We start from the raw sequence: 15,176 nt of genomic DNA on the forward strand, positions 1-15,176 counted from the left end.
TCTTCTCCTGATTAAATCCGCCTTGTTCTAAATATTTTTCTTCAACTAGTTGAACAAAGACAAGTGTTCTTGCCCATTATCCCTCTACTGCCCTCCATTGTAACCCCACTTTTTGCTAGATGTGGTTGGCTTGCCATGAAGTTTTCATCATTTCTCACCTGTATATCTAGCCTTATGGCAATAAGTGCACCATAAGTTCTTCCCGTTATCACAGTTTGAAGCCCTTTGACCAATCGGTCCTTTTGTTATCAGTAGTGTTAGCCTTCTGATCTCTACCCTTATTAGCAACCATAGCTAAGCCTTCATATTCTGAGGTTCAGGCATGACACTTCTCCTGCTTTCTTTTGCTTGAATAATAGAGATAGTCACATTCAAAGTTGGGAGCTCTTTGCTAAGTATCTGAACTCTAACTTGGTCAAACTTAGCATTAAGAACAACTAAGAAATTATAGACTCAATCCTTTTCAATATAATTCTTCAAGATTGTTGTATCCTCAAGACATTTTGTCTCAATGCATTGATAATGATCAAGTTCTTACCATATATTTTTTAACATATTGCCATACTTTGTGACTGTCTTGTTTCCCTGTTTCACTGCTTCGGTCTTAACCTTTATTTCGTACACTTGGGCTGCATCTACTGCCTTCAAGTATGTTTAGTGAACTGCATCCCAAATGTCTTTAGCATTTGTCAAAAACATACATGTATCACTGATTTCAGGCGTCATTAAGTTCCATAATCATGGCATAATCATTAAGTCTTGCTCATCCCAGGCATCAAATCGAGGGTCTCCTCTCCTTGGTCCAATTCCCAAAAGATGACTGACTTTCCCTTTTCCCTTCAAAGAGGTATGAACAAGTTGTGACCATTTCAAGTAATTTTTCCCATTAACCATATTTGCCACTTGAATATTCTACAATTATCCTATGTTGCGATTGGTTATCACCCCTTCATATTAAGCGGTGATAACGATAGTTTTTGATACCACTGACATATTATATAATTTTTTTTTTTCTTTTTCCCTTTTCTTTTAAGATGTAAAAAAACAAACCTAAAGGTTTAAATAAAACGTTGAGTCAAGTTATAAACCTAACTGATAGCAATCAATGTTAGCCATGGTAGCAGTGGTCTTCATCGGAGATCCTAAGGTCTCGATCTCTGGTTGTATCAATGGTGCAAGGATGATAGGTCACGACCTGTGAAGATAGTCATGAAGATGGGTGGAGAGGCTATGCAAGTTGTAGTTGCAATGATGGCTTGAAGACGGGGGTGCAAGGCAGAGACGAGAGTTGCGACGCAACCTCAATTGTGCGACAATGGTGCAAGGCGAAGATTAAGGCCACAGATCTGTCAACGACAATTTATCTTGCAATAGTGGCATAACACGATCTTTGTGGCACAACATCAGTGCAAGGTGAAGACAGAGATGTCTTATAGTATTGGTGTGATGGCGTGATGACAATGGCATGACAACAATTGCTTTCGCATGGCGTTCACAATCTAGGTTTGCTACAATGGCTTGACTCAGACAAGAGGAAACTTTAAAGTCGACTTTGGTCTCCAACTCGGCAATGAAGGCTGAAAAAAAAATTCTTCTCTTCCCAGATTTATGAGCCTAAAGCTCAGAAAAAAAAAGAGATGAAATGAATAAAAGGTATAAAATTCTTTTCCTTGATTTTTAGCCTATACAGAGACCCACATATATACAAAAATTCCTAACACCAAAATTAGGAACTTTCCTAACTTAATTACACCAAATCTCTTAGATTACAGGATTGCCTAATTCTCTCCTTAATTACAAAATCATGGCTTTCCTAATTTTATTCTTCCATACATACTAAAACTTACTTTAGATAAATGTGTGAAATAATATACCCAATAAATTAATATTTTCACTTAATGAATTTTTGCCACTATAGAAGCATTCTAGGCCTCGGGTATTTTTTAAATTGACAATTTTTCACTCTCACTCCCTGCTCTAGTTATTTAAGTACACATATCTGGAACGGAAGACAAGACTGAAGAAGTGTAAGCCTCCATGAAATTTCCATGTCCAAGGTTATGCCTCAAAGCACTTGAGCTCCAGAAGCAAGCAAAGAAGTAGTCAACTCAAAACATTCTCACATAAAAAGATTGAATAAAATGATTAAACAGAAAAACAAAAACCTTGAGAGATGGCCATAGACTAGCGAGATAAGATTCCAAACACGATGGATAGGACAATGAGAATTATCCATGACATGTAAGTACAATACAAGGAGATAAATCCAACAGTAAAAAGCTAATAAAAAATAGAAAACTGTATAAAGAAGATACCTGATCAAAGTCAACAAGAAGGAGTCGTCCCACCCCTGATCTTAAAAGCATAGATGCAGCATGACTTCCAACCCCTCCAAGACCAATTATTACAACGTATGATGCAGTCACTTTCTGTTGGAACTCAAGACCAAAGAATTGGATGTTCCTGATAATAGCACAAAAATAATGGCAGGAAAAATGCATATCATTATGATCAAAATAACAAGACTTAAAATTAAACTAAATCACATAAAAGGATATGAACAAAACCAATCAGGCCTCACCCAACCAGCCACAAATTTGTCTGCATATAACTATTCTCTATGATATATAGATTCCTACATTAATTTCCTGCCCAAATCTAGATTAAATCCCCAAATTTCCTTAGTTATTCATTACACAAAAGTTATACCTAAATGAAATTGGTTGAAATCTAACAAATTCCCAACATCTCTAGCATGATGATAATGAGATATAACTACCAAAAGGCAAGGTTTCATGGAAGTGAAAAGTTAGCATTAAAAATTTTAAGCTGAATTGATATGGCCAAATGTTTTAGGTGCTAACTTTGCAGAAATGAGAAGCCTATTTTTTATTTTTGATAAATAAACAAGGAGTATAATAACAAAAGGCAAGCAGCCACAAAGCATACAGGATGTATACAAGGAAGCCTAAACCTCTAAGAGCAAGCTAAGAAACAAAAAACCTCACCAACCCTTAAGTGGATGCTAACCACTCCAAAAAGCCTATAAGTGAAAAAGACTCCTCTCCAATATACAATCTAGCCCAACTCCACAAATTACAAACAAAAGAATTTTTAAGTTTCTTATCTGCTAAAGAGCCTCCCCTAAAAGCTAATATATTCATTTCCTTCCAAACCGTCCAAAAAATGCACAACGGAATGTATTTCCAAATTTTTTGCCTTTTTTTACCCACAAAAGGGCCCCTCCATCTAATTAACACCTCTTTTACTGTTTCTGGGAAGACCCACTGAATGTCAAACAAGACAAGTACAATTTCCCAAAGAACTCTTACCACTATCAGTGTACAAGTATATGATTTACAGTTTCGTCTTCACAATCACACAAAAAACAACAATTTGGGAGCTACCACCCTCTTTTTGGGAGTCTATCTAGGGTAAAAACCTTCCCCCACGTAGCCTCCCAAGCGAAAAAAGCAACTTTGGTTGGGACCCTATCCACCCAAATGCAATTCTTCGGGAAGGATATGTCATTGGGTGTAATCAGCAAGTTGTACGCTTCCTTAACGCCAAACTGCCCATTTCTACCACCCTTCCAAGAAACTGAATCCTCCTCCAAAGTTAGCCTGTAGCCCCTCAAAACAGTTAGCTAATCTCCTACCAAATCCAACTCCCAATCATTAAAAGCTCTAAAGAATCTTAGATTCCATCCTCCCTGACCAAAATTCTGATCCCAAACTTCATCCATTGTTGCATTCCTATGGACAACCAAAGCATATAATTGGGGAAAACTTTGGGACAGCGCAGCAAGGCCACACCAATGATCAATCCAAAATCTAATTTTAGTACCATTACCAACCGTGAACACTATATTTTCCTAACACCAATTTGTTTCCTTCAAAATCTCCTTCCAAACGTCCCATTAGCCTCATTTGTCCTCCAACCAAGGCCCTCTTGCCCATACTTCACCGAAATCACCTTCTTCCAAAGGTATTCCTTATCACAGGCAAATCTCCATATCCATTTGCCAAGCAAGGCCTTATTCAAAAGAGCTAGCTTCCTTATGCCTAGCCCACCCTTCTCCTTATCCGCACACACCACCTCCCAATTAACTAGGTGGGCTTTCCTCTCCAAATTTCCCCCTCCCCAAAGAAAATCTCTTTGTAATTTTTTTAGTCTTCTTGCTACTACCTTGGGCAATCGAAAAAGAGACATTTGATAAATGGGCATACTAGCCATCGTACTCTTTATGAGAATGATTCTCCCGCCTTTGGAAATATATTGTCTTTTCCAAAGTGCTAGTCTCCTCCACACTCTCTCTTCCACCCCATCCCACATAGATAGAGACTTATGAGGAGCCCCTAAAGGCAGTCCCAAGTAAGATGAGGGTAAAGACCCCACCCTGCACCCTAACTCCACTGCCAAAACATCAACCTCTTCCACCTCACCAACTGGAATGATTTCACTTTTGGCCAGCGGAAACGAGAAGCCTATTAAATCATCTCTATGTTTGTGGAAGTGAAAAGTCTATTGGAATTCCATGTTAATATGTCTGAGTCACTGATTATAGGTGCTAGGAGGGAGAACTCCTCTGGCAGAGTGCTTCCACAGGTGCTTTGCTCACCAATCTTTAGTTATTTGGCTTGAGGAGAATGCTTGGACTTATGGCAAATGAATGCCTATCAAGCACTTTTAGATATGTTTACCACTGTTCTCCCTTTCATGGATCAAATGATTAAGATTTATAGGGCATTCCATTTACTAGAAGTGTGTTGGATGATAGAAAAGTGGATGGTGCTAATAGAAAGATGTTGGTTGGAGGATTTATAGGACACTCATGGCCCCATCTCATATCCATAAGGTTGTCTTAATCTTAACTTTGATGGTTGCTTAATTGGCAACTTAGGAGTCAGGACCAATGAAATTGGAGGCCATCAAAGATTCAGACAGCAACAATGTTAAAGCATTCTCCAAGCTAGCTTTTTTTTTTTCAATTAGAAACAAAAAATGTATAAAATAAGGATCATGAATATAAAAGGATGAGGAATCCTCCCTAAAATACAATGAACTAATCAAAAAGTATGTTTGAAACATCCAAAATACTAATTAGACCTATATATTAGTATAGTTCCACATGGGAATATCCAGAAAACAACTCAATGAGAGGAATGCTCCTCTCCTTGCTACCCCAAACCTTTCAATCTGCAAACCGAATACCAATTGATCTAAATCACATTGAGAAAGCTGGAGCAAGATGCCCAAAAGGAGAAGAAATGAATGAGTCCATGCTAGCTATTTTTCCCTATTGGGTGTCTCAAGTGAAGTGGTGGCCCTGAAATTGGATGCTTGGATTTACAAGATACTTGGTATCTTCAGATGCATGGAGTGTCCATTCATTTAGAGGCCTAGATAGCTAATAAGGTGACCGCAGGTTGGCAAACTGTGGAGCCTTGACAAAAAAAGTTTTTTTGTCAGGTTTCTGCTTTGAGTTTTGATTTTCCTCATGTATACTATATTACTATTTGCCACTTGGTCTTTCAATTTTTTTTTTTTTTTTTTTTTTTGGTGTAATGCTTATTTTGCTTATGTCTTCTCTTTTTTTTAACACGTATGGCATGAAGGTACTTCATCTTTCTTTTGTACATTTCTTACTTTTAATAAATTGTTGTCTCCTATCAAAAGAAGGAATATCAATTGGTGTACCTTGTAAGTTGTTCAGAAACTATTTCATCTTTTAGAAGGTCTTGACCATCCATCCCACCATCCCTGTCCTCGGCAACCATGCAGTTTTTTATGGCCGGTGCAGCTTTGAATTCTTTTCCTGTTCATAAAGATTAACACTATGTTTGGTTCTTAAAAATTTTGAGGGAAAGTGTGCAGAAAAGAAAATAGAGAGGAAAATAAAATGAAAGAAAAAGGAAAGAAAAATGAAAAATAGATTTGACATTAATAAATCATTTTTCCACAATTTCTCAAATTCATTTCACCTATTTTTCCCCTTTATAACTACATAAGTTTATAACCAATTTTAATTATAGTTGATTTTCATGGTAAACCAAATATGAAAAAATCATTTTCCTTATCATTTTTTTTTTCCTTTCTTTACCTACTTTTCGAGGATCAAACATGGCCTAAAAATATGACCAACAATTTTTAGTCAAAAAATGGAGAGGGATTAACAAAGGGGTAACGGACAAAATCATATATCAAATGATGTAGGTTATATCAAAAACAGTGGCCAATATCAACTCAATTATCCAGCAGGCCATACTAGTCAATAATCTTGAATCTATAAATACAATTGCTCTCCACATAATTCTTAAAAATATACCAATAAATCCTATGATTACTTTCCCTCTAAATAAGAAACTTTGCAATAATCCATGGCAGTAGCAATTTGATATAGACCACATGTTTTATATAGAAATTTACAGATGGTACACTAAGACATGTAGGAAATTTACCACTTAATGCTTAAATAATACTAATAAAACTATAATAAACCAAATTGACTCATCATATTCCTCCTTGCATGTTTTAATATAAAGTTTATTTGTCTCTAGCACCCAAAAAAATCAAAAGGCAAATTTTGGAGGTAGCAGCAAGGAGGAAATCAGTAACCACAGATATATTTGAAGTAGCATGTTTTGTGTTAAATAACACACCACCTGATTGGCAATATACATCTTGTGAAGCAGTATACATTTCGACCTTTTGATCAACAATTGTAAATCTTGGCAGGATTGCTCATCCTTCTTTGTATTTGTTATTCAATGAAATGAATATATTATGTTTCTAAAAAAAATGACACACCACTTGAGAGAATATCTTCATGACTTTATCTCAACTAATGGTCCAATTCCATCTCATGTGCAATCCTGAGAATATCTCTCCCTCCAGAAGATCAAATTTCCTCCAACTAACAAGTTTGTCCAAAATTATCGCACATGTCCAGGGAACAGCAATAACCTTGTGGATATTTTGTCCTCCTCTACATTTCAATTCTCTAAATTAATGAATGCAACCTTACCAGGTGAGGATGATCTAACCACCATTTACAAGAAATCAATTAAAAAGTAAAGTAGGAATAACAACAAAATAACAGCATATTTAAGTTGCAGAAAAATTTATAGTGAAACCAAATAATAATCTTCAAATCTTTACTATTACAAAGTACTTATACTCTTTCTAGCATGGAAATCATAGGGTCATAGTTCTAATCATAATTGGCTTAATTACCTTATGATAACCATGAAGATAAGATAGGAAATCTAAAAATAAGAAACCTGAAAAATAGGAAATTACACAACAATAAGAAACCAATCCAAATTTTTTTTTGATAGGCATACCAATCCAAATTTATGTGGACAAGGGATGAAGTAGTTCCCCAAGTTGTGAGGTAGTTGCCTAGAGTTGTTAGAATTATTTTTTACTCAATAATAAACTTATTCAAAAAAATGATTTTGATGTACAAATGAAGAAGTTCTTCCAAAATAAACAAATTCTAATAAAAAGGAAAAAGGAGAATGAGCTCCTTGAAAAGAACAAAAGGACATCAAATACATTTCAGGAATACAATGTGAGCATGTACAAGTTAGAAAAACTCAACACTGCTCAATCAGTAAAAAAATCCACTATCGCTCAATCAGTAAAAAAAAATCCACTACACATGGAGCCATTGCTTGGTGCCTCATTTTGCTAACTGATCAGCAGCATGATTTAGTAAAACAAGAAATTTAAAATTTGTTTGAAGCCTTCAATTATACTCCCAAGGACTGATGTTTAATTTACACACTCAAAATATCACAATAGCAGTACCTCCTTCTACCTATAAGCTAGATAAACAAAAAGCTTGAGCCTCTAGCAAACTATCTAAAAGGGTTAAAATATCTGCCTTGATGATGAAGCCTTTCCCACTAGTTTTGAAAAAACTCTTAATGAAACTCAAACACCATAGTCTCTTATCACACTTCCAGTCCCTAACTGACCTAAGTCATCTAAAGCACATCAACCAAAATTTACCACAAATGAACCAATTAATATACTAATTTAGATTGACAATTTTGTTCTATTTCTCATTGAATTTGATGCAGCATACTTCTAAGGGTCTTACCAGTTTCCTGTTAACTTTGAGTGGCTTCAGAGTTGATGGATTTTAAGGCATGTATCTATTTGGTGTTATTGGTGCTTAAAAAGAATGGTTATACTATGTTCATAATATGGATATTTTGGAGAATGTTTGGAAAAATGAAGTCGAGAAGTTGAATATGGGTAGGTGTTTGACCAACCAAAGGAAGCATTCATATGTCTTGGAGGATATTCAAGCACTAAACAAGGAACATTTGAAATATCCCCCTTCAACATTCAAACGTCCCTTACGAGTTCGAATGTTGGGCAATTTTTTGCTTTCTTTAATCCATTCTTTTAATTTCAAGGGTATTTTTGTAAAATTAAAGTTAGAATTATTTTCCAAAAGTTGATCCAAGATTTTGGTATAAATACTTAATTTTATTAAAATTGAATTTCAAGCATAAGAGAATAGTCATCCCTTAGTCCTTAGTACTCCATCTCTGAACCTTTCAAGAGCAATCTTGAAAGATCTTGTCAACAAGAAAAAAAGAGGTGTTCATTCTACTAGCCCTAGCATGGGTTGAGGTACCACTAAGGAGCACGAGGTGCTGCATCAAGGACATGAAGAAAGAATGTAAGTACTAACTAGTATAAGACCCTAGGAAGTAGGCATATCTGATCAAAGTAATACTATGTGCCCTTCTGTTAGAGTTAATGAATTATTTATGGTCGATCAACCATCCATGGTTTCTTACATCCACAAAGTTTTTGGAGAACTCAAAAGGTGGTTTTTCCATGATAAATCATGTGTTCAACCGTGTGATTGATTATTATTCTAAAGATCTCTAAATTAGATTTTCAATCAATCTTACCTAGGTTTCAATATCCTTAAGGACATAACATTTAATAGGATTCTAGGATATTCCATGTATCATATGTCAATGAAAGAACAACTAACTCCACCTTTAGGCAAAAAACTTTTTCCAATCCTCTTGTTAGTTATGTTTTCCTTAATGATTCCAGAAATCTCAACCTTAGGTCTTCCAACCTATGCTTTAAGACCACTTATTATGCTAGAAAAAACTATAATATTACTTTTTATGCAAATAGAAGCTCTGATACCACTTTTTGTACTAAAACATACTTTGTATCACTTGTTATGTAAACAAAAACTCTAATACCACCTATTAGTATGATAAACATAAAGATAAAAATAAATTATTTATACAAGGTTTTAACATGATTTGGTTAACCACAACTACATCAACAAATGAGAGAGTCAATCACAATATCATAGAGGATATCTTTATAAATATTTCAGGTTATTAAGCCCTGAAACATCTCATATTTCACTACTCCTTGTATCTATGTCCTATACCACAAGTCCTCACTCCACCAAAAGTCTCCCATTATTCTTGACATCTCTACCTATTTGAATAAGCTTTATATTTCCATCTCCATCTCATAACTTTTTTCCCTTCATAACCTAAAATATGTACAAAAATATTTTTAGCAAGTTTTCTTATTCTATAAGGAAACCTATTTTCACATGTAATTAACGATACATGAAATATCTTATACAATATTCTTTTTTCAAAAAGAATATATACCATATTATTCAATTCAATTCTTTCTACCTTCATGGTATCAAAGCTAGAAAGAATTTTCTGGAAATCAATTCTTGGCCTTCATTGCCAATCAAGTTCTTCATTTCTTTTTATCTAATCTCTACTTTGTATCTTTGATCTCCATTGCTTATCAGCAATCTCGTTCTTTTCTTTCTTAATCATGTTAGAAGTCATTAACAAATCCTCTTCAAGTACTCCCTCAGATCTGCCAAAAGAATATCAAAAACTTTGACAACCCAATACTCCATATCACCACTAAAAAGTTGAATGAAGAAAACTTCCTCTCATGGTCTCAATTTGCAAAAACTTTCATGAAGAGTAAGGGAAAAATAAAGTATATGCACTATGAGTGTTCTAAAAGAATTTGATCTAGCCTTTAAACCTTAAAATGAAAAGAACTCCATGGTCATGGCATGGCTTCTCAATCCTATGCAACCAAAAATTGGAAAGCCAATTTTATCTCTCTACTGCTAAGGAGATTTCGGAGGCAATGTCGAAAACATACTCAAAAAATGATAATGTTGCCCGAATCTATGAATTAAAGGTTGCAATTCATAATACAAAACAACAAGATCTCTCAATGATAGCCTATTACAACACCCTAAAAGTGTTGTGGTAAGAGTTGGATCTTCATCAACAATTTGTAATGGTCTTTGCTAAAAATGTTGCCACTCTTACAAAAATAATATAGTTTCATCAAGTCTTTGAATTCTTAGGAAAGACCTAATTACACAAAGTAAGAAGCAAAGTTCTTGGAAAAGACCTATTCCCTATCTAAGTGAAGCATATTCCTATGTGCATGATGAAGAGAGTAGGAGTGTTATGATGGGACCAATTGCACAAGAGACCTTTGCATTAAAGGCCATTCAAAAGAATCTCCAAACAATGGGAAAGAAAACCTGGAGAAAAGGAGACTCGATGGTGTGATTGCTACTATAAGCCAAGGCACACTCAAGAAATCTATTGGAAGTTGAATGGGAACACCCCACTTGGCGATAAAGGGAATAAACAACCTAAAAAGAAGGACTATTAAGGGACTACATCAAAAAATCCAAAACCAAAACCTCCTATACAACTAGAGAAAAATCCTTTCACTAAGGATCAAATGGAGCTTTTAGAAAAGACTCAATCTCAATTTCATCATTGTTGACATTAGATTTTGTCCTTCATGTCCCTAAAGTTCTTACATTCTCTTGTCCATTAGTAAAGTTACAAAATCTCTAAATTGTTGTGTAACATTTTACCCTACTCATTGGATTTTTCAAGACCTAGCTATGGGTAAGAAGATTGGTAGTGCTAAGGAGAGAAAGGGATTGTACTATTTGAACTCGAAGCCAAGTAAGAGTAACCAAGCTTATGTGTCATAAGCTACCAAAGAAAAAGAAAGGGGAATCTAGTTATTACATTTTAGATACATCCATCCTAATTTCACATCTCTTAAAACCATGTTTCATATTTATTTGTTAAGTTGATCTCTTAAAATTTCATTGTCAAATCTGTGAACTTTCCAAAAGTCATCATATACCCATTCCTTTGAGCATAAAAGTCCAAAATTCCTTTTTCCATGATTCACAATGATGTGTGGGGTCCTTCTCAAACTGTTTCAAAATCATGGTATAAGTGGTTTGTTACCTTTATTGATGATTTCACAAGAACAACATGGATTTACCTTCTCAAAGAAAAATCAGAAGAAGTTGTGTCTTTCCAAAATTTTCACAAAATGATATGAACCCAATTTCAAAGTAAGTTCATGTTTTTAGAACAGACAATGGGAATGAATACTTTAGTTCAATTCTAAACCCCTATCTAGTTGAAAATGGGATGGTTCACTTCTCATCATGCATTGATACCCCTAGCAAAATGGAGTTGTTGAGAGAAAAAATAAGCATCCACCGAAAATAGAAAGAGCCTTGATGTTCTCAAAAAATGTCCCTACAACCTATTGGAGTAATGTTGTTTTGATTGTTGATTATCTCATAAATAATATGCCCTCAAAAACTCTTGACTCAAAGGTTCTAGTTAACTTACGAAAAAGCTTTCTTCCACATGTTAATCTGTCCGGGTCTCTACCCCTCAAAATCTTTGGATGTGTGGCATTTGTATATGTACACAATAGAGAAAGGTCAAAATTAGATCCTAGAGCCCTAAATGCATTTTCTTGGGTTATTCACATACCCAAAAAGGCTTTAGTGCTTTCACCCTCTGACCAAGAAAGCCTTTCTCTCAATGGATTTTAAGTTCTTTGAAAATCTATCCTATTACTCACAGACAGATCTTCAAGGGGAGAAATATAAAACGGAACATTTGTCCTTCCCTAATCAGCAGTCATTGACACTTGTCTACCCATTGTTGAACGATTTTATCCAAACAAAACCTGATCAACTTGGTCAATCGATAATTAATAACCAAGTACCCAATCTAGGAATTGAACATGGTTTAGACCCGACTATACAAGGAAATGAAAATGAGGCAACAATCACAAAGGAGAATGAAAAAAACTCCTTTGTTTTACTCAAGAAGGAAACGGGATAATATTGCAATCCTTATCTCTCCTTCAATCAACCAACCTACATCTCTAAAGACAAGTATTAAAAACTCTCCTCCTTCTTCAAATCTTTTATCTGAAATTGATTTAGATATCCCTATTGCTATTTAGAAAGGTGTTAAAACTTGTACCAAACAACCCTTGTCCAACCATGTGCCACATCATTGTCTATGACCCACAATAAAGCATTTACAACTAACCTATCCCTAGATTCTATTCCTAACAACATACAAGAAGCTCTAGCAATTCCTAAGTTGAAGGAAGTTGTGTCTAAGGAAATGAAAGGAGACTTGGGAAGTGGTAGACTTGCCTTGTGCAAAAAAAAAAAAAAAACCAGTGGGGTGTAAATAGGTTTTCTCTATCAAATAAAAGGTAGATGGCTACATAAAAGGGCATAAGGCCAAGTAAGTGGCAAAAGGATACACTTAGACCCTTGGTATTGATTACCAAGAAACTTTTGCTCCAATTTCCAAAATGAACTCAATCAAAATATTGTTATCCCTAACTGTCAACCTCGATTGGACTCTACATCAGTTTGATGTGAGAAATGCCTTTTTGCAAGGAAACCTTGAAGAAGAAATCTATTTGGATGTTCCACCCGGTTTTAAAAATTTGTTCAACAAAAGAAGAGTTTGTAAACCTAAAAAGCCCCTATATGGTCTCAAACAATCTCCTATAGCTTGGTTTGAGAGATTCACTAAGTCCTTTAGGAGATATGGTTTTACTCAAAGCCAAAGAGATCACACATTGTTTTTTAAATGATCGTCACTAATGAAACTTATTGTGCTTATGGTCTATGTAGTGACATAATTGTAATAGGTGATGATTTAAAGGAAACAAAAAATTTGAAGACTCTCTTGGCAAAAGCATTTGAAATCAAGGACCTAGGAACCTTGAGATACTTTATGGGCATGGAAATGGCTAGATGAAGACAAGACATATTTGTTTCCCAGCAGAAGTATGTCTTGGATCTTCTACAAAAGACTAAATGACTAGTTTGAGTCTGAGTCTACTTAGAGAGCTAAGCTTTGAACCTAAAGAACCATGAAGATTTGTGATAGCAAAGTTGTAGTCAGCATTGTTCAAAACCCAATTCAACATGATTGAACCAAATATGTTCAAGTCGATAGACACTTAATAAGAGAAAAAAATCGAAGTTAAATAGATTGCCACTCCTTTTGTGACTACTAAACAGCAGCCAGCTGACATCTTCACAAAAGGAATTTCTAACACCATGTTTAAGTTTATTGTGTGCAAGTAATGCATAACATCTATGCACCAACTTGACATGGGAATGTTCGAAAATGTGGTTGGTTTCCTGATACTTTTTCTATTTTAAGTCTTGTTGATTTAAATTAGAATTAATTAATTAATTAATTATTATATATATTTTTTAGAAAAGGTCAACAATTTTGAGTAATTATAGGGATTGTTTTGTAATATTTCCCTTGTATAGTTTATTCTTATGTCACTCCAGGAGGATAGGAGGATAGGTGTGTATATTAAGCTCTTATAACCTAGTTGATCAATATAGAATTATTCAATTCAATTCAATTCTTTCTGCCTTCATTAATGATAGGAGATATCTTATATAATATACTTTTACTAAAAGAAACATATAACCCATACAAATTTGAGACACTTCCCAACCAAATATTTTTTTTAGAAACCTTTCTAGGAAGGATGCCATTGATATGATAGATGTTTGTTAAAGGACTAAAAGTAAATAGAAAGACAGAAAATGACAATTATCTGAAAAAGCCAAAAGAAAATAATTGATACGTCAAACTTACCGTCGAATTCAATAGCCTTTACACTACTGCACTGGCTTTCAAGCTTCCTGCAACACGGAAATTCAAGAAACAGAAGGAATATTAACAAAATTTCACATAAATATTGGGATTCAGAAACAATTGTTTCTGTCCTCTTGTGCTCGGCAAGAAAAAATTAGGAGAAAAACGAGTATTAAATTTTGAACATTAGATTTGCCCACCATTGAGGATGGAGAGACAAAACCCTCCGCTGAACTAAGAACTGAGCCCAATACAATTGTCCAGCTTGTCAAGTTTTCACAAAGCAAAACAAAATGAAATTTAAGATGCAAATTTTATTCTTATTTTAGTTTCTTTTCTTTCCGTCAACGTACGGACGAAAATAAAACTAATAAGAAAATGGCAAATTAAGCCTCTGTTTGGCCGCTGAGAAAACAAGGGGAAAATATAAGAAAACAGAATTCTGATTCTTATCCTGCACATAAAACTAAGCTGAATACTTGTAGTAAGATCCTCAAACATGAAAATCTAATATTGAGATTTTTGGTTTGCCACATTTTCTCCTCCGCCAAACACGCAGTTAGAGAAGATGAAAGCAGCAATGAGATTGGTAAAGCACCTGCGAAGAAGCTTGAGAAGAAAGAGAGTAGAAACAGAGCCCAAAAGAGCTCCACCTCCCACCAAAGCCATGCACTTGAGCCGCTCTTCCATGTCTGTCCGATATTCTCTCTCTCAATTCTGAGACTGTTCTACAAGGCTCGATCGTTTTTGTGCATTCATACTAAAGGTTCCCTCCGTTGGGATTTAGGGGAAGGCCTGATGAAGCATTTTGGGCCGGGTCCTCCGACCACGGGCCGACTAATTGCGGCACAGAAGAGGTCTGTCTTCTTAAATAGATTTAAGGGGGTGTTTGGAACACGAGAATAGGGAGTGGGAATAGACATTTCATTCCTTTTCTCCCTTATTCCTATGTTTGGATAAATGTTAAGAAGGCGGAAATGAAATAAAAAATTATTCCGGCAGAAATCAAATCCAACTTATGAGTCAGATTTGCATTCATTAAAAGTAGGTGGTATTCTGATTCATTAAACCTATTTGATAATATAAAATAACCTAAATTACTATTTTACCCTCTTATCTTGTTCTTCAAACCCGATGTTTATC

The 15,176-nt window shown here is 35.0% G+C and overlaps 1 protein-coding gene across 3 annotated transcripts in view; it reads right to left on the reverse strand.

Annotated features, from left to right (window-relative positions):
* The window catches only part of LOC117922687 (tRNA threonylcarbamoyladenosine dehydratase), a 70,309-nt gene extending 55,463 nt beyond the window's left edge, over nt 1–14,846 (reverse strand). The window contains exons 1-4 of one of the 3 annotated variants that reach the window (XM_034840868.1): nt 14,632–14,846; nt 14,034–14,080; nt 5,701–5,818; nt 2,316–2,463 (exon numbers count right to left, since the gene is read on the reverse strand). In XM_034840868.1, coding sequence (XP_034696759.1) covers nt 2,316–2,463; nt 5,701–5,818; nt 14,034–14,080; nt 14,632–14,723 — 405 coding nt within the window. In that variant the 5' untranslated portion in view covers nt 14,724–14,846. Of the gene's footprint in view, nt 1–2,315; nt 2,464–5,700; nt 5,819–14,033; nt 14,081–14,233; nt 14,325–14,631 lie in introns of those variants that run through there. The other 2 variants (XM_034840867.1, XM_034840869.1) reach the window with 2 other exon arrangements.
* Nucleotides 14,847–15,176: the final 330 nt, after the last annotated feature.

Source organism: Vitis riparia, chromosome 9, assembly GCF_004353265.1.
Source record: "Vitis riparia cultivar Riparia Gloire de Montpellier isolate 1030 chromosome 9, EGFV_Vit.rip_1.0, whole genome shotgun sequence".
NCBI classification, from domain to species: domain Eukaryota; kingdom Viridiplantae; phylum Streptophyta; class Magnoliopsida; order Vitales; family Vitaceae; genus Vitis; species Vitis riparia.